Source organism: Meleagris gallopavo, chromosome 1, assembly GCF_905368555.1.
Source record: "Meleagris gallopavo chromosome 1, MGAL_WU_HG_1.1, whole genome shotgun sequence".
Classification (NCBI taxonomy): domain Eukaryota; kingdom Metazoa; phylum Chordata; class Aves; order Galliformes; family Phasianidae; genus Meleagris; species Meleagris gallopavo.
The window spans coordinates 66,530,595-66,549,239 of record NC_139404.1 but is presented as its reverse complement, the minus strand read 5'-3'; the positions used below and the strand labels follow the sequence as shown (position 1 = coordinate 66,549,239).

The 18,645-nt window shown below is 41.6% G+C and overlaps 1 protein-coding gene across 1 annotated transcript in view; it reads right to left on the bottom strand.

Annotated features, from left to right (window-relative positions):
- The window catches only part of IRAG2 (inositol 1,4,5-triphosphate receptor associated 2), a 38,958-nt gene that overhangs the window by 5,268 nt on the left and 15,045 nt on the right, over window positions 1–18,645 (bottom strand). The window contains exons 16-34 of the mRNA XM_031555277.2: window positions 18,214–18,377; window positions 16,598–16,712; window positions 16,013–16,175; window positions 13,805–13,866; window positions 12,892–12,957; window positions 11,838–11,943; window positions 10,924–11,071; window positions 10,064–10,145; window positions 7,155–7,201; window positions 7,008–7,072; window positions 6,765–6,881; window positions 4,768–4,841; window positions 4,571–4,637; window positions 3,734–3,788; window positions 3,621–3,648; window positions 2,883–3,023; window positions 2,339–2,473; window positions 1,385–1,532; window positions 417–460 (exon numbers count right to left, since the gene is read on the bottom strand). Of these exons, the coding sequence (XP_031411137.2) occupies window positions 417–460; window positions 1,385–1,532; window positions 2,339–2,473; window positions 2,883–3,023; window positions 3,621–3,648; window positions 3,734–3,788; window positions 4,571–4,637; window positions 4,768–4,841; window positions 6,765–6,881; window positions 7,008–7,072; window positions 7,155–7,201; window positions 10,064–10,145; window positions 10,924–11,071; window positions 11,838–11,943; window positions 12,892–12,957; window positions 13,805–13,866; window positions 16,013–16,175; window positions 16,598–16,712; window positions 18,214–18,377 (1,827 nt within the window). The remainder of the gene's footprint in view (window positions 1–416; window positions 461–1,384; window positions 1,533–2,338; window positions 2,474–2,882; window positions 3,024–3,620; window positions 3,649–3,733; window positions 3,789–4,570; window positions 4,638–4,767; window positions 4,842–6,764; window positions 6,882–7,007; window positions 7,073–7,154; window positions 7,202–10,063; window positions 10,146–10,923; window positions 11,072–11,837; window positions 11,944–12,891; window positions 12,958–13,804; window positions 13,867–16,012; window positions 16,176–16,597; window positions 16,713–18,213; window positions 18,378–18,645) is intronic.

The window sequence follows — 18,645 nt, the reverse complement described above, 5'->3', positions numbered from 1 at the left end:
TCCCCACCTAAGTAGAGGCTTCCAGCAAAACACCAAAAGTGAATGCATTCCCTCACAGGAATTCCTCCAATCAACAGGAGTTGAATTCATTTTTCCATCTGTGCTAAACCATTCTCTTCTAATGCCAATGGGAGAGCCACATGTGAACAGTATTTCTTAGCCACTACATGAGAACACAGTCATTTTAGCTTCTGTGAACTCCTCATCTGCCCTAAGCGGGGCCACATGCAGCTCCCTCGGGGCTGAAGGAAAAGGGGGAAATCAAGGCAAATGAGAAAATATCCCTGTGTTTGATGACACCAGCCCATATTTGAGAGAAAACCATCATGTCAAGCATGCACCACAGTGCCAGTGCATGACTTGGCAAAGGAAACCACACACACTTGACACTACGCATTAAACTGAAAGGGCCATACCTTGAAGTTAAAGGAATTGGGGAGCTTTTTGTTTGTAGATTCGTCTGTGAACAGATTAGACATCAGGAATTTTTACTCAAATGCAGTGAGTTTTAGTTGCAACTAGAGGTCCGACTTTTTGCAGTATCTGCCTAAGCAGAGAGTACATCAAAATGCTCCCAGAAAGCAGAAATGAGATTTCAGGGGGGGAAAAAAAAAAAAAAAAAGCTCTCTATTTCTAGATAAGTTCTGAATATACACATATATTACACATCCTCTGCAAGGATCAATTCCTGTTGCTATCAGTGTTTCTACCATTATCAAGTCAAACACCCTGTTTTAGGCCAATCTCTACAGTCAGTTATGGTTCATAGACAAAATTTAAAAAGAATAACCTGTGGTTTAGGCTCCTGAGAGGATTTTTAGCAGTGCACAAGTAAGACCACCTTATCTGCTCTTAAAATACACGCTTATTTCAGAAGAAATTCACACTTCTCCTGGAAAAGCCACAAGTTCATGACACTGTCTGAAAACCCAACCACTCTACCATTTGCTAAATGGGGGAAACTCAAAGCACCTGCAATTCAGCAGCTGAAATTCAAATTTAGAAAAGAGCCACAAGCACCTACAAAGTCAAAACTGAACTACATAGAAATAACAGCTGGGAACTCTGCAGACTGAGCAAGCACCTAAATGTACTGCTCAGAAGCAGTAAGATTACCAACACCATACTCACTGTGCTTGTGGAAAAGCCAGAACACTGCCACATCCTTGCAGTGTTTCTTCCCACTATGCCACAGTTCTTAACACTTTATATACAACTTTTCTGATAACATATCATTAGTGCACTGCTAATTTTTCCTCTAGTTTTAGAAAAGGAGATGCATCAGTCATACAAACCTCTCTACCTAAGATGTTGAGCTTTAACTAGGCAGGTCTGCCTGGCAAACCCCAACAAGAGGAAGGGCCAACTGGCTGGTTTGAGTTACCTCGATCTCCAAGAGAACTGAATGACCTCTCATTCTGGAGCAGGACCTGCTTCAGCTCCTCAAGTTCTGCATGTTCTTTTGCGTACATGCGCTTCAGGTTTTCCACGTGCTGAATCATTACTTCCACAGCTTTGCTGATACGGCTCTCCTGACAGAGTGAGACGGCCATAAGTCAATGAAGTGGCTCTCTGAGGAGCTACACTGTGCTTAGACTTTAAGATTTTATTTTCTCTGCCGTCATCTAATCTGCTTCCATCTTGTACAATAGTGGACAGAAGTGAGAGGATGTTGCATCACCTCTACAAAGTTTCACTGCAACCCATCTCTTATTTCACACCAAAGTTACGCAAATCTCATTTCTCCAGTCATTTTCCTTATTCTAATGTGGTTCATACTTTAACGTTCTGAGTCCTTATAACTCACCCTCTTTGAGCTACAGTCTGAACACCCACTACACATTTGCTAGTATTGTCAAGACTTACCTTCATGCTGCTCTTCCACATGCTTACACACAACGTTTGACTAGATTTTAAAAAGTTTCCATATATTTTACTTACACTTCCTCCAAAGCCCCATTAGGACCCTTCCCAGAAGGCAGAGAATTACCATTAGAGCAACAAGACTGTTGTTGCCACATTGTATCTTTGTGCTCTTTACTGTAACCAGCCCTAGACTATCAGTTTTTTTTTTTTTTTTAATTTTATTTTAAATCAGGACCACATTGCTGCTCTGTTCCCTCCATAATGTGGTCACTCTCACAGTGCCTGGGATTCCCAACAGCAACACATGCAGCAGTCTGAGAAGGCAGAGCCAGGACTAAACCTTACTGGTCAGTTTCCTCTGCATACATGAGTTCCCACATCTAGTCCTGAAAGCAGAAGTCCAGCCAACAGGTACTGCTAACCCTCAACAACTAGAAGCTTTTATACAAAATGTGTATGTGGGAAGCATTACCTGGTTAATAGCTCCCAGCATCTCTGCTCTGCTGGCAACTCTGGCTGCATACTGACTGAGAAACTGCAAGCTTTTCTGCAGCTTCTTAATAATTTCCTGTGCTTGGTTATCTTCTTCACACAAAGGAACTAAAGCCTAACAAACACATAGAAAAGAAAAACAAATGTGAGCTGTTTTTAGAGAACAATGGGCAAACTCAACTGATGACACTGAAGGGCAATGTTTGGGCTCAGAGTCACCACACTGGCACTCAACAGCCTCACTCAGTGTACCCTGATAGCAAGCTAAAGTGGGCAGAGACCTCAGCTTAACTAGCATAAAATTGAGTACAGGGTTCTTTCTGGACACCTGTGCAATAGAGAAAATCCCTACTGCCTGAGCACTCAGATGCAGGTTACCCCTCCAATACTAAGTTTCTCCTATTTTAAATTCATCACTTAATTTTGTTCAGATTAATTCATGATGTATTACAAATTCTGGAGAAAAAGAGCCATACTGGGAGACATTGATAACTATTGTTCCTGTGCACCTCACTCACACTCACCTCCAGCATCTTCAGAGCATTTGTAATCTCCTTTTTCAAATTCTCTTCAGCCAACTCTCGGGATCTTTCTTCAAGCCTCACCCTCTTGTCCAAAGTGAACAAGTCGCACTTAAAACCTAAAGACAGCCTTAGAAATTCTGCCTATTGTGGAAACAAAATGATTTCAGAACAATCTAAGCAGTGCAGAGTTGTGTTTTTTTTTTTTTTAAAGTAGATATGAAGGCTGAAGTGACATTTTGGAATATACTCCATAATGAAGTTATAGAAGAGATACAGAAGATAAAACAAACATGGCTTGCTTTCCCAAAGCCAGTCCTTCCATCTATAGTGATGGAGGAAATAATCCGCAGCCAGGACAGATGAGATCCTGGCAGCATGCAGCGTGCCATCTGTCCTTTGAAAAATGGACTAAACCAATACACTCTGCCACGAGGACGTCACAGCTCTGCTCTCCTTCACCTTTGCAAATGAGTGTTTCAGTTGCAACAGTGTTTTAGTCAGTCATACAGATTTCCGCCTTTTCACATCGCAGCCCTTCCATAGTTTGTGACAGAAACATTGTTTATGTCAACACACTTGGGAACAACACTACAAAAGCCAATTCACAAAAGTAGACTGGGTTTAAGTTACTCAGCATCATTCTTTTATATGGGAAAAGATAGCAATCCACAATTAATGGCTTATCTATAAGGCCCTTCTGTTGTCCATGGTATGTAAAAATACAAGCAGCAGACTTACCTCCACCTCCTTCTCACTCTGAGAGTCACTGTGAGATAAGAAAAAGCAATCATGTAACAGACTGCCACTCTGAATTCCCACATGCAGGTATCACTGAAAGTCAGAACACTTACGGCTCATTTTGCTTTGCTTTATCTCCTTTAAGGCCACCTGTAGTGGGTGAACTCCCTGAGAAGAAAAAAATAAAAGCTTTCTCAACCAAAATGAAAAAAAAAAAAAAAAACAACAAGAAAAACCAACAGCCCACCAAAATGGTTTGTGATAGTCTTTGGAGCGCCAGCAGAAATCATGGCTGTAATTCCCCCATGTTAAACTCTTTTTTCTTGTGTACTCAGTAGGACAGCAACCACAAAGCACTGACACTTGCATGGAGCCAGAGAAGTGAGCTGAAATCACTTGAACTCACACCTTGCGTGCATGAGAAAGGTTAATCCTAAACTTTGGATTAAGCTCTCAACCCTTAGGTTCAGGATGTTACATCATCACTCACTTCTGTTCTACTCCAAAGGCAAAAGGGTGAGGTGACAGAGTGGGATCACTAAGCACAGTTCAACAGAAGCATTTTCCAGTTAATCTGGAACACAGTACCCTAAATTTTAGTTAGCATAAAGGATGCTGCTTTACAAATCTCGGGAGGAGGCATGCCAATTTCAGACACCCCCAGCTCCTCTGCAGCTCTTAAATTCTTCCTCCTGCCCAGAGGAAGCTGGAGCTGGTTAGATCACTATCTGCAGAAGTCAGAGAAGCAAGTTTTTGCACGCTAACATCTTCCCTCTACTGCTAACCCAATTCTGGTGTTCAACTGCAACATCCATCCCTTAAAACAGAAGCCTCATGCAACTACTGGCACAGCCCAGGCAGTTCTCTACATCCACTCGCACAGCTCTTGGCACAGGTGACCAAGGCACACACCTGGTAAGTTCAACAAATGAACTCAATAAACCTCTTACCTTTCCTGCTGGGAACCACAGCTGGTGTTACCTCAATCTGTTCTTTAGTAGCTTCATTTTCCATCTCCTAAAAAAACACGAGCACAGTCAGACCAAGGCAAGAGCCACGAAGCCCTGGAGAGGCCCATCCCCTACTGCTTTGCATCACCACCGCTCAGCCAAACCACTCAACATTTCCACATCACCAGGACTCTCACCAGGTCTTTCTTCATAGGATCTGCTTTGTGTTCTTCCATCATGGAGGTGGACTCCTTCTTGATTAGGTCAGGTTCTGGAAAGAAACATTCCAGAAAAAGAAGTGTAATAAAACCAAAACAAGCCTCCAACACACCAACACCCAGAGTACCTGCCACTGACCAACAGGCCTGAAAAAAGTTTGTAGTAATGTGTACTACACGTTTATGAGCAAGACTTACTTTTGACCAGAATTGCTCCAGGTGAAGTCACAGAAGTTCAAGTAATATTCTCTTGGATTTTCTGTCCTCCCCTCCCCACCCAGATGTTTTCTTTGTTTCTTATTTAGAGAGATAGTTTATAATGAGTTTTTATTTCAACTTCGATTAGCACAGGAGTATAGGAGAAAAATTCCCATGCACAAGCTAGAGAAGAAGCAGTGAGTGTTTGTAATTCTTCACTTCCATGCTATGAAACATCAGACAACACATCAGACACAAATTAATTCAGCTACCATTATGGAACATCTTGATCATAACCAGGTCAAGAAACACACAGAATTGTGGTATATCAGGAGCCTGTAAGCTTCCAATGCCTGACACCTGGGCTGCCATTCCTACTCAAAAAAACCCACCAACCAGTAGGGTGCTGGCAGAGCCAATAGAAGAGCTCTCCTTGCCAAAAGGCTGGTGGCAACAAACTGCTCAGTTCAGGAACTGATGATGCCAATTCAGATTCTTTCAAGTGCCATAGTGTAGAAAGCATTTAAAGCAGTCAGAAATAGCCTCCAGAAAGAAAGCTATTAAAGGGAAAATATTTAAGAAATTGAAAGAAGTCTTGGAGAGTTAAACTGATTTCTTGTGTGCAAGTAACTCTGGTAGCTATTTATAGCTTTTAGAACATCTAGAATTTTTTTTTTTTTTTGCTGTTTATATAGTCACACACACCCACATACACAGATGCACAGAAAGAAATAGCACAAGAAAAGAAAAGTTTCAGGTCTGAAGTGCTCTCTCTTTTCATCCTTCACATAACCAACATCCCCTGCTCAGTGCTCCCTTTGCCCCTGCTATTTTTTCCACAGCCTTAAGTATCCAACCTGGCTCCCAAGCACCTTTAGAAGACGTTTTGTAGTAGTATTAAAGTGTTGCAGATTCAGCAACACTCCCATCCTAATGCTAGAAATGCTTTCTGCTGGGAGATGTAAAGCTTGCAGCAGGATCTCAGACTTTAAAGCTATTAGGACTCTTCCTGATCTGCTTTGCATGTCTGTTTCCTCCTTGCTAAAGGTACTTTCATCAACTATGAAAATTAACTGCAAAGGCAAATTAGTAGAAAGAAAATATATTAAGAACAGAGACTGAATTAGATTTCAGGAAGATAGCACCCAAGAAACAAAACAAAACAAGAAACAAGACGACAAGAAAAGAGCCCTATATTTGGGTAAAGGTTAAAGATAGTTACAAACAACCACGAGTTCTGTAGTGCTTATTCAGATCAGCCATGCACACATTCTAGTTTTGTTTTGCTTTTAGTTTTCAAGTGAAAGAAACCCCATCAGATCTGGTAAAAGTGATAATTATGGATGTGCGTTACTATAGGGAAAGTAACATACACAAAGGTCTCCATCTCATCTCTCCTCCAGGCCCACCCCATCTTCTTACACTCTAAAACATCAACTTCAAAAGGAAAATGCCATTTAGTACAGTTACCAAACCTCACGAAACAATGAAAAGATTATTTTTCCTCCCCAAATGCCCTGGGGTTTAGCACCCACACAGTGTTACACCAGCTGATTTCACCAAGTTATTTCATGCTCACATACAACACCATAAGGCACTCTCCTGGGCACAGCCTTACTCCTACTTAGCTTTGAGAGCACTTGCAGGTGCAAGCATTTGCAACAGCAGAAATTCAGAAGTTGAAGTTACTTACTCAGCTTCCTCACTTTAAAGGCATTCTGGAAGCAAACTGTTTCCCTACTGCACGAACACCAGTGTGGCTGCAGCAGTTACTGTACCTGACACAGAACCAGTCGCATCCCGATCGTTGTTTCTCTCCATTGTCACACAAGTTGGCACAGCTTCCTCCTTTGCACATGAGTTCTTGGGTGGCTTTTCCTCCATCACAAGGCAGCCTAGGGTATCAGGCCACAGAAGACAGAGCACTTATCAGTCAGTAAACACAGAGACTTCACCATATCTATTTTGAGAGTTTCAGCACAAGTAGTTTACACACCTGCGCTCTGGTTTAAGGGCCCTACCTGTTACCGGTGCAGTGCTTTCTGAAGAGGATGTAAGAACTTCTTGGGGAGAAGTTAAGCCATCACTGTCAAAACAAAGTTACTTTTTAGATGCTCATCCATATTATACAGTCTCAATATTTTTAAAAGCCTCACACAAAACCTGACCTGGATGGGATCAGACCAAGTGGTATTGACGGCTCTGCACAGTCCATCTTAACAGGAAGAGAAAAGAGTTAGTATCAGATTGCCTTGCAGGTAGAAAATTTTTTATGCCATCAAATGTCTTGTGTGGAAAAGACCTTAAAGCCCACCCAACCCAACCCTTGCCATGTGCAGGGCTGCCCCCTCACCAGCCCAGCTGCCCAGGGCCACGTCCAAACTGGCCTTGAGCACCTCCAGGGATGGGGCACCTGCACCTTCTCTGGGCAGCTGTGCCAGCGCCTTACCATCCTCTGAGTGAAGAATTTCCTCCTGACATCTAACCTAAATTTCCCTCTTTTAGTTTAAAGCCATTCCCTCCTTGTCCTATCACTGCCAAACCATGTAAAAAAAAAAAAAAAAAAATCAGTTTCCTGTTCATAAACTTCCTTTAATTACCAGAAGGCCACAATGAGGTCTCCTTGGAGCATTCTCCTCTCCAAGCTGAACAGGCCCAGCTCCTTCAGCCCTTCTTTGTAACAGATATGCTCCAGCCCTCTGATCACGTTGTCTCAAAATCTTAATAATTACTCCAGCTGTACCAGAATTACTTCAACAACAGAAAACCAGATGGTACATGACCGCAAAGTCTATAGCCACCTCTACTCATATCATACAGCTTACTGTGATACTACTGCTAGGAGTGATAACTTTCAGCAGAAATTTAGTGAGATAATCTTGTTCCTGACAATACAATTAGCTTCTAACACATTTTCATATGACCAAAGCATGTATTACTATACCACTTTGCTATCCCAATGCTATGCTTAAGAGCACACCCATTTTTCAAGGTCATAAGAAGTGCACAGAACTCCACTCAGCTATAAATGCTCAACTCATTTAGGTAGGTAAGAGCACTACTTTTAACAACTTGACTGAACAGACAAAAAAAAAAAACAACTAGTTTTGCTCATGTGCCTTTAGCTGCTGCAGTGTGGTTCCAGTCCCAAGTCTTACTGCGTCACAGCTGAGAACAACATCATCTTGAGCCTTTCAATATGCAAAGAGAGACACTGAACGGGAAATATCCTTCTTTCCCCTCCACTAGAGCTTGACTGCCCTCGCAGAGTCTGTGCCTCAGCCAGCCGATGTTTCCTCTAATGCAAATGCAGGCTATTTTTATTCCTATTTGAATTCTCTATTAAGCTTAAGGAAGTTCAACATTGTGTTAGTCTTGTTCAGGCCAGTGGGACTACAGGAATAGTTGGGGAGAAGAAAAGAGATGAATGGTGCACTGGAATGAAGTAAGGGAATCCTGAAGGATTCCTGAAGCACAAGCGTGCACTGCCAACACAAAGTGGATGGCAGCTGGAGCTGACCAACACAACACAGCATCCTGCATGACCTCTCTGGGTAACCTCACTGTCAGTGGTTTCCTGTTTTGCAATGAAGGAAAATCCTCAACTCCATTTTTGAAGACCTCATGCTAGCTGCTTGTATTGGAACTGTAAAGGTTACACTTCAAACAACCACAACTAAAACACTTTATACATTTTACTTACATACCATCAAAACAAGCATAAGAAGCCTAATTTTGATCTAGCTTCACAAGTATTCCTTTATTTAGTATCCCCTGATTTCCTACAGTGACAGCACTGACAAAGCCCTGGAGTTACTTACATGCAGAAGGTCTCAGCCTGGTCAAGAATGTCTGCAACCACAGTGCAAAGTAAAAAAAAAAAACCTAGAGATACCTTTCCTATTAATCTGGGGTATTCAAATGTCTCTGCACATCACAGGTTTCAGAACAGGTACTGGACACAGTCTGTTTACCTCTTCCTTAGGGCAAGCTTTAATACTTACATTTTTCCTTTTTTTCCTTGTTTTCCTTTAGGAAAAGGAAAATGCCACTTGCAAGTCCAGTTGGAATTACAGAAAGCTCCAGAACAATGAAGGTCAGACATTTTGAACAACTATGCAAAGCTGCCGCTTCCCAGGAGGATTAAAAGTCACTGAGATTACCCCTCTAAGACAACATAAACAGCAGCAGCACGAAGGAGGGAATTCCTCACCTTCTCTTCCCCTGCTGAGCAGTGTGCCAAGACCACAGGCAGTATCTATCTCCTACTTTCTACCTTCATTGCACTTTCTGCCTCACTTTGCACTGCAGTGAGACCAGGGCAGCTCTGAGGCTGCACGCTCACTGGTACTGCACAGCTTGTTTCCAGGTTCACAGAAACCACTGATCAATTTTCACCACTGCCCATGCTATAGCTTGTAAAGCTAATTAGAAAGCCGTGCCTGTGTAGCAGGGCTGAGGTCTGGATTTCAGCAGTGAGTGCTGCAGCACTGAGCACAGTGCTGAGCCATGGATCATGTGGCTATCACCATGAGAAAGCCGACTGACAGTTCAAACAGTAGGAGGAAGCAGTTTGATAGATGCAGGATTCACTACAGCAGTGAAAGCATATCTGAGCACATGATTGAAGGAAGGTCTTACATACAGCAAATACATCTTTTTTCAGCTGTTACAGCTGTGGGAAGAAGTGCAGAGAAAGGCAGCATTCACAACTAAAGCATCCTGTCATCACTTAGAGGTGTATAAGTGTGGTGAGGTCACTGAGACTTCCCCAGCAAAAGAGTATTTCTGTTCAAATAGCACTGGCTGAAGCCTATAAACCATTTAAAAAGTCATCTCCCAGGTAAAAGCATGACCCAGTGGCACATGAACATTAATATTTTTAGGTCAGTAACGGTATTCCAGGACAGAGCCCAAGCAGAAGGAAATATCCCAGACAAAACAAGATGTCTCTGCGCCCTGCTGGCTGGTGCCAGCTCCATTGCAGTGCTGCTAAATCTCCATCTGCCTGTTTGTAAGGCACAAAGTGCAAGAATCCATTCAGAACTATATTTGGGGTATCAGAGACAGCACTCACCTCAGTAAGTGAAGAGTCCATCATTGTAATGGAAACAGGAAGGTCTGAATCAGTATAGCCACCAGCAGAGTATATTTTCCACCTGGCAATACACATTTTATTTGCATATTGCCTGAACAACAGTGAGATACATTGCCTTAAGCACATAACAACCAAAGTCACCGCTATCTGTACAGTCAGACAGCTGGTCTCCAAGAGAAATTCATGACAAACATCAATCCCTCCTCCCCCAAACAGCAAGAACCACCACCTGTCCTTCCCAACCTCCTCCACACTGCACTGCTCTAGAGAAAACCTATGGCAAAAGCTTCAAAAGCTGCTGAATTTCCTGCTGCAGACTGCTTGCTTCTACATCTCCAGGAACATCCTTAGCTTGCTTTTTAAATATTCACTGACATTAGTTAGCTTGCTTACAGAGTCTTAAATAGTTCAATCTGTTTAAGAGATCTAAGGAGGCAGTTTGATAGGCAAGATCTTAGAATTCCTGCACTAAGTTCTGCCAAAAAAAATTATCAAAATGAATAAGAATTTGGCTCCAAAATGCAAGTGTCATCATAAGTTAAATACTGAAATAGACACAAGAACACCTACCTTCTGCCTCAGCATGAAATGCTGTTCACTGCCACTATATCTGCATGATGGCCATACCAGTGGTTCAGTAAAGTTTTAATAATACTCTTGCTCCTTTTTGCAAAGTGTTCCCCCAAAACACCATTATCTGGCCATTGAGTGCCCAGTATATTAAGAAATGCTCATCTTTTGAACCTAGCTTGCACTGAGGATACAGCTTCTTCCAGGACCTGCTGTATCCCAAGCAGTCTTCCACCCTTCACCCCAAAGAGGTTATCCCGCCATCTTACCTGCACCCTACTGATGTCACATCTGAAATGGATGTATGCCACAGACCATAGCTTTCAAAGAGGCTGGTGACAGATCTCCATCTGCAAGGGGGATTCCAGCTGTGCACAGGAAAGTTAATTGGGCAGGAGGTTTCCAGGTTTAGAGCATCTGCAGAAAGTGAAAGCAGCATGAAGAGACACGGCCACAGGCAAAGTTGTCACAGTCATTTACATCAATTTTCATTTCTTAAGTCTGAAATAATGAAGAAACAGACCAATCTAATAAAGATTTTTTAAGAAAGTTTTCATCTTCTATGAAACACTGGGTTATCCGAGCTTTGCCATTTTTGTACATGAAGAAATGTACAGGGTGTTACTTTCCTGTAACACCCAGGGATAGGGATTTTTCATCAGTCACGTCACAGAAGCTTTTTGTATGGCAAACTATTGGTCTAGTGAAGTGTTGTTTTGTGGTAAGGGGCAGTGGAAAATAAATCTTTGACTGAGATTCTTGGATCAGTATTGACAAATATTCTTGAAACAATATTTGACTGGTGCAAGACACAAATACCTGCTTCTTTGCGGCAGGATCACAATAATACAGTAAATTACAGCTACATTGTGTTAGTGCATTTTAGAAAGCACATACAATCAAGTTTATCTTCCATTTTCCCCCAGCACGGGGCTAGATTATGACTTACTCAATAGCTCCCTATGCTGTTGGGGACCCTTGATCAGATAGCCACCTTTACAAACATTTGAAAGCATTAAAAACATGGTTCAACCTCAGATCACATGCAAAGTAGGCTAAAGCCAACAGCAGGTTTTCTACAATCTAGCAGCACGTTTGGCTGCAGCAAGACTGCTCTATACAACTTAATTCCTCCTATACTTCAGGAAGAGGCAGAAAATTGGCAAACACCACTAGGTCTTACCTAGTAGAGGAGTAAGACTCCAGTATGAAATATCTGAGGGCAATGTCCTGGGAAACTCAGTAGGTCTCTCACTCCACACTGTTTTTCTATTAGCAGCTCTGCTGCCCTAAAAGAAAGTACTTAAGTTCAACCATGATAAATGTACTGTTGCCAGCAGCACCACACACATGCAGAATTGTTTTTGCATTATATAATACTAAGTTATAACGCTTACGCCCACGCTTTTTCTAGAAAAACTTAGATCCTTGATGGGCAGAACTTATAAAAGAGGTAGAATAATTCAAGTTCCAACTTCACAATTGTAACAGGTAATATTGGTTTCAGCTACGTTTGGGAGTAGATAACAAAAAAAAAAAAAAAAAAAGGATGAAGGTATAAATACAGGGTGCAAAGGACAGGAGAGGAAAGAAACTGAACCAAAGCCACCCCATTTTTTCCCCTTCTCTGCTTCCAGTAAAGCCAGAGTCAGACCAACGAGGCAGACCAAGACAGGGAGCACTTGCCCAGTGCCTGGCACCTAGTAAGCAGAACGAGTTTCCTTCAGCAGGGGTAGCTGGACAGCTCCAGCTTAAGTCCTGTTGCATGGAGAGAAGGCACTGCCCACATACCTTACAAACATACACCATTTATTTGCCATATAGTGCTGAAGAGGGATTATCTCCAGATGGCTGAAAGAAACTTCTGAAATATTAACACAGCTGCATTTTATCAAACGTTGTATAAAATAATTAATAATAGAAGACAAATTGAGAAATGCAGCTCCATCTTCAGCCTCTGATCCTTCTCAAAAGGCACCTTACCTAGTGCCTATACTTTGTCACAACACTGTTCAGAAGCAATAGTAAACTGTGAAACATATTTTAATCTAGTTTTGTATGTGTGCACATGTACATAAATATACAAACAAATATGTATATAAAACATAATCAAGTAACTTAATTGACTTGGCAGAGTTTCTCATGAGGAGAGACTTTTTCCCCTAAGTAATGAAGGAAAATACTACTAAAACAAGCATCATGTTTTAGCAGCCTTGGCAATGGTCAGAACCACTTACCTTCCCTTTCGCTGGTTCCACTGATGTAGGCAGCAGACTGTGGATAGATTCTTCATCAACACAGAGCTGTTGTAGTGGAGAAACAGCAGGAAAAAAAAAAAAAAAAGAGTTTTATCTAATTTAATTATTTTCAACTATTAGGAAAAAACACACAATTGTTTCCCCTTGCTGTCTTCAGTCTTTAATTCTGCAGACTTCTACACACAAAAGTTTTATTTCACATGCAGCTGGTGCACAGTTTTGATTCTGCTCCTCTGATGCTCCCGTTACAGTCTAAGATACATTTTAGGATCTTATGTTTGTCTTTATAAATACCTTCCTATTCTCTGTTAAATTCAGACTGCTCAGACCCTAAGCTATAACGTTTTTTACTAGAGCCAGTTGGGAAAGTCTTCCCACTACGTCTCCCCCTCCACCTCCTCCTAGAGATGAAGAAAGTATTTTTATTCAAAGCAAATTATTCTAGAGTTATATAATTTCCAATGCATCTTCACAGAAGAGCACGAGGTAAAAAAATCATTTTTTATCTTCTATCCTAATCCCTTTATACTGGAAGCGTTTTGTAAGGAGACTCTCTGCAGAAGAAGGGGCTGACTGGGGAAGGGGACAGTTGGAGAAAAAAAATAATAAATCACATCATGCATCAGGAAAAGCTCCCTGAATCTACATTCAATACCATCATGTAGAACTGTTTACATTGAGACCAACAGCACACCAGTGAGTTCTAGTCCATCTTTACTGGGAGAGAAGAATGTCATGCAGCTCGGCAAATAAATCTCACCTGGACTCCACAGCCAAAAAAATAATGGAACCGCAAGTGATTTGGTAGCATAGCTCAGCTATAGATGCCCTTTCACCAAAGCACCTCTTGTGCAAGCCTACCTTTTCTTCCCCAACCAGACAAGCTTCATACCTGATATATCCTTTCACAGAGTCGCTCTTTAAACAGCTCCCCTCTCAGCGCAATAACAGTGGCTATGAAGAGACATTTGTCAGTTTTAGAGTGCTCCTTACAATTTGATAAGGAGCAGTCCAGTATTAAAGTGCCTGTAAACTCAACGCTGCCTGTCACAAACTTATAACGTTTTGCTTTGGTGTTGTCATACTTACAATAGTTTTCACAGGAAATAGTTTTAAAAGCATACTTTGTTTTGAAAGTTCCATCAGGCAGACAGAATTGGGAACCTTTTAACTTGTGATTATGTCTCCTTTGTTCTTCTTTGAAGGGGGGATTCTTCCCCACACTGTCAGTGTTACAGTTCCCTACAGAAATGAATGATTATTACAGACTTTTGGAAGAGAAGGCTTTGTACAAAGAGTTCACACAGAACCACAGAATGGCTTAGGTTGGAAGCGGCCTTAAAGCCCATAGAGCTTTCCACTCCCACCATTGGCTGGGTTGCCAGCCATGAGATAAGGTTGCCCACAGCCCTATCCAAACCAGTTTTGAACACTTCCAGGGATAGGCTTCACTTCATACTTAGAAACATTCTTTGTTCAAGTTTGGTTACGCTGGGGCCTGCCCCTGGTGGTTTTTTACTTTGATACAAGATAGATATATATCTTGGGATATAAAGATATACATATCTTGGGATATAAAAACTAAATCTAATACTGTGCAAGTAAGGAGAAGGAAGAAAAATTTTATAAGTGCCATCTCAGTGCCTGAGTAAAAACCTGAAGGCAGGTCATTCAGCTTTTTCACTGAATGATGGCTTTAGCAGTTAGCTTCAAGTCATCATTCCTCATTTGAAACACAAGAGGAATTGTGCCAGGCTGACATGGGTTTAGTAGCAAGCTTCCTCATCTATCAGGTTTCTGATCTGTTATCTCATCATGCAAGATGAGGAAGTGGGGAAATGGAGTGAGAGACGGGGAGAAAAAACAAACAAGCAATCCAGGCCTTTTGTCAGAAGGGGCACCAGCCCACCATGCTTTTTGCAGGAGCCAATATAAAGCACTGCCCTTGTCCTGACCCCAACCCTGTTTGTCCTGTTCTTTATAACAAATTCCAACTTTCCTACAAAGCTACCAATTTATTTCTATTCATCTTTAGAAAGACCTCTACAAACTACCTGGAGTCATTTATAGCCTAAGTCTTGGCCATTTTCAAGGCAGGAAACTTCAGGTCGTTTCTTTATTTATTTTAGATCAGTGCATCAGCCTCCTTTATAGTATCTGGAGTTCTCACTCTTGATTCATGCTAGCTTGACTTGCAGAAACACTTCATCTATTTAGTGCCATCTTTCAGTTCTATTTCCACTGTTACACCCTTTGATTACAAAACACTGTACAGCTTGAAGAAAGCAGCAATCATGAAAGCATGCACATGTGAGTGATGTTTTGGCATTGTCCATAAGTCAGCATGCACAGCTGAGAGGGTGTAAGAGCTGTACCTTAGGGCTAAGGCATAGAGCACAGTGTAATTTTTCTACAAGAAAAACTGCAATTTCACACTCATGTGCCATGAGCTTATTGCCTAACACAAATCACACTGTACACTGCACTTTGAAATGCATGCCTGAGGCCAGATATTTAGTGGGCTTAAATTAGCTTTACCTGGCAGCAAAAGCCACTTGTGTATTTGGACAGGAAAAGCCATGTAGACTGGAATTAAACCAACAACTTATTCAACCAACTTTGTAAAGAGGGGACATAAGCAAGCAAGATGTAGAAATAAATTTTCATGGCTCCATAGCAGAAGTTGCACATGTACAATGAAGTGACATGATTGCTTTCTAACAAAGATACCACGCTGTTACTTGTGTACACAAAGCAAATCTAAACATCAAGCAGAACACAGAGCATAAGACCCAAGTCTCTTTGGCACAGGAAGCTTAAGACAGAGAGACTGTTAGGGCTATGCAGGTGTGTGAACAGCACCTTCAGTAAAGGTGAGGCTCCCATGGAATTACTAAACCTTCCTCATAAGTAGTGTTAGCAGTCCACAGCTCCAGTCTAGCCCAGCCACCACTCATGGGAATCCCACCCAACGCTCTTCCACAGAGCATTTTACCACAAGTGACCTGCAGGTCAGTATTATTTCCTTTTGTCACAACTTATCCATAAAGTATTTGCCCACAGAAAGGTGAATGCTGTCACATTACCAGTAGTTACTCACTTTTCTGCTCTTCCATCTTTTCCTGAAGCAACTGGCAAGTGCTTGTTAGAGCTGCATTCACATCCTTGAGCTTTTGCTGCTCAGAAATGGCTTCCTTTAACTTGCATTTCAGGGATGTGGCTTCCTCACAGGCAGAGTGAAAGGCTTCAGCTTGGTCCTCTCTCTAAGCACAAAACAATATTTAAGAAAAAAAAAGAAAGGGAAAATAAGAAAAACAGCCTGCTTAATACAAGGAGCTTCTACAGTTCATGTAGATGAAACCGAACTGCATCTGTTTTCTCTCAGGAAGTGATAAAGCTCCCTCTGAACTTCTGCATTTTTACAGTTGGGGTGGACTGTGTATGGAAGCTATTTTTGGCTTTTTTTTTTTTAAAGCCACCACAAATATGCAATGCTGCCTCTTTCATCAGCAAACTGTTGTCACCACCCCCTCACATTTTACTTCCTTTGCTGGTTCCACTTTCGCAATAAGGCACTCCATTCTGAACACAGGACTTCCTTTCCCAAGAGCAGCAATGCACTGTATGCAGCGTTTTGCATCTGCCTGCATCTTTTTGGCAAAGAGGAAACTAGTCTGTCCCTTACCTGTTTGCTGACATCCTCAAACTGCTTCATAGCTTTTTGCAGCTCTAAACCAAGAGCTTCTGCCCGGCCAGCAGCTTCTTCTTGCAACTGTTTGACAGCTTCTATCTCACGTTGCCTGCAGGGTGCGAGAGCACAAACCACAATCCGTTACTGACATTTTAGAGCAGGCATGCCTGGGAGATGACACATGCTAGTTGTTGAGACATGCATTAAGAACCATATTCAGCCATTACATCTCCAGGACTGAGCAACAGAGGCTTTCTGCTTAGGAAGAACAATTTAACCTAGTAGGCAGACAGTTTTTTTTTTTCCCCTCCCTATAGTAACTCTGGAAGTAGGAAGAGAATTAAGATTTTTCCCTGGTTTTTAACTAAGCAGTAAAAGGGCTGTGCCAGCCTCTGCCAACTGGGTGTCATAGTGAAAGCTTGTAAACTATTCAGAGACATCTCAAAATTAAAAATCTTATTTGATCAAATTGTGAAAGCTTGGTCTAAGTTCATAAAATAATCAATACTGAGTCAGTCATTCTAGCAAAAACACCTTGGAGCTGTACCTGCAGGTAACAGCTTCCTCTGGTTGAGGTATTTCACTTGACAGTGAGCAGGTGCCATATCACAAAACAGGTGCTAAGGTTGACCACTTTCAAAAAGCCTCTTATACTCTGCACAAACACTTTACTCACTTATTTTTTGTCTCATTTATACAATTATTTCTTTTTCTTGTAGCAGCCACTACAAAGAACGGTTATGCAGAGAGGCAGCTCTATAGAAGCAGTATTTTTAAGAAATTGGTATTTTTGCCAGCTCCTTCTTGAGTAAAGGAAGAGCAGGTGGGAGGTCTAACATTAACAATGTGAGGTGCATCTGAGTGAAGTGAGAGAGCAGTATGACTGCTCTGCATCAGCTCACAAGGATGCAAAGCCCTGCTAGTATGCTGCTCACATCCTGAACCTAGGGAATGGCAAGCATGTAAAAATCTATAGTTTAGCATAGGATGGTGGAAGACTGACACTATAAATAAGTTTAGGACAAAGAACTCAGATCAATTTTTCTGGAAAGAAAATTAGAAAAAAAAAATCCCAACTTGGCTAGCTGATTTCCTAAGTGTCTGAGAGGAGGTGAGAGGGAAGAAAGGTTTCAGGTTTGCTGTCTCTTGCTGCCATATTTGTTGTATTAAGTCTCCCAGCAGGAACTACAGGCTAAAAAACCTCAGATTTAAAGCTATATTTTCATATTTAGTGAGGTACCTCACTGTCTTGTTTTCTCAGGTGTACAGCTTCAGTTATACCAAAAGCAGTAACAACCAGAGATACGTATTTCACAGGTCTTGCTTCACGTGTGATCAGCAGTTCATTTAATGGTTGCACCTGCTAGGTAGGCAGTGCTCTCCTCCACTTATCCCCTTCTAACTGCTCAGCTTATGGTCTTCCCTCATATTTTAAAATAAGAATTCAAGATCATAAGTTAGTTCATACACAAACCTGAACTCCCACTAAACTAAAAACACTAAAACTGATCCATTCTCCAAAAATCCATGGGGAAAATAAAAATGCCTTCAGAATTCAGTAAACTTTAATCACTTAAAACAAATGAAATACATCTATTTTTAAGGGATACCTGGCAGAGAGCTCTTTCCTTAGGTGAAGTTGCTCTGTTTTGGTTCGCCTCAGGTTGCTTGCCATTCGAATAAAATCCTTATCTAGAGATTCTTTGTGTTTTTCCAAGAGATTGAGTTTTTGGATCCAAAGGTGTGTTTTCTCTCCTAACTCCTGCTTGAGAACCTGTGGAATTTTGAGATTGAGTTGCCACGTGTTTAGGAGCAGAGACACAGAGTAAACTAGAACCCTGAATTACATGATGCAGGATAAAAGTACTGAGAAAGAACTCAGTCCTTTTCCTCCGACATTGTTCATCTATTACTGCAAAAATGGAGGCCTCTGACTTTAAAGAATGCTTAACATGGAAGCCATATTTGGTTACATTGGTTCAAAGGGAAAAAAACACTCATCCCACAGATGTGGGCCACATTAGAGTTTAACAATGTTCACA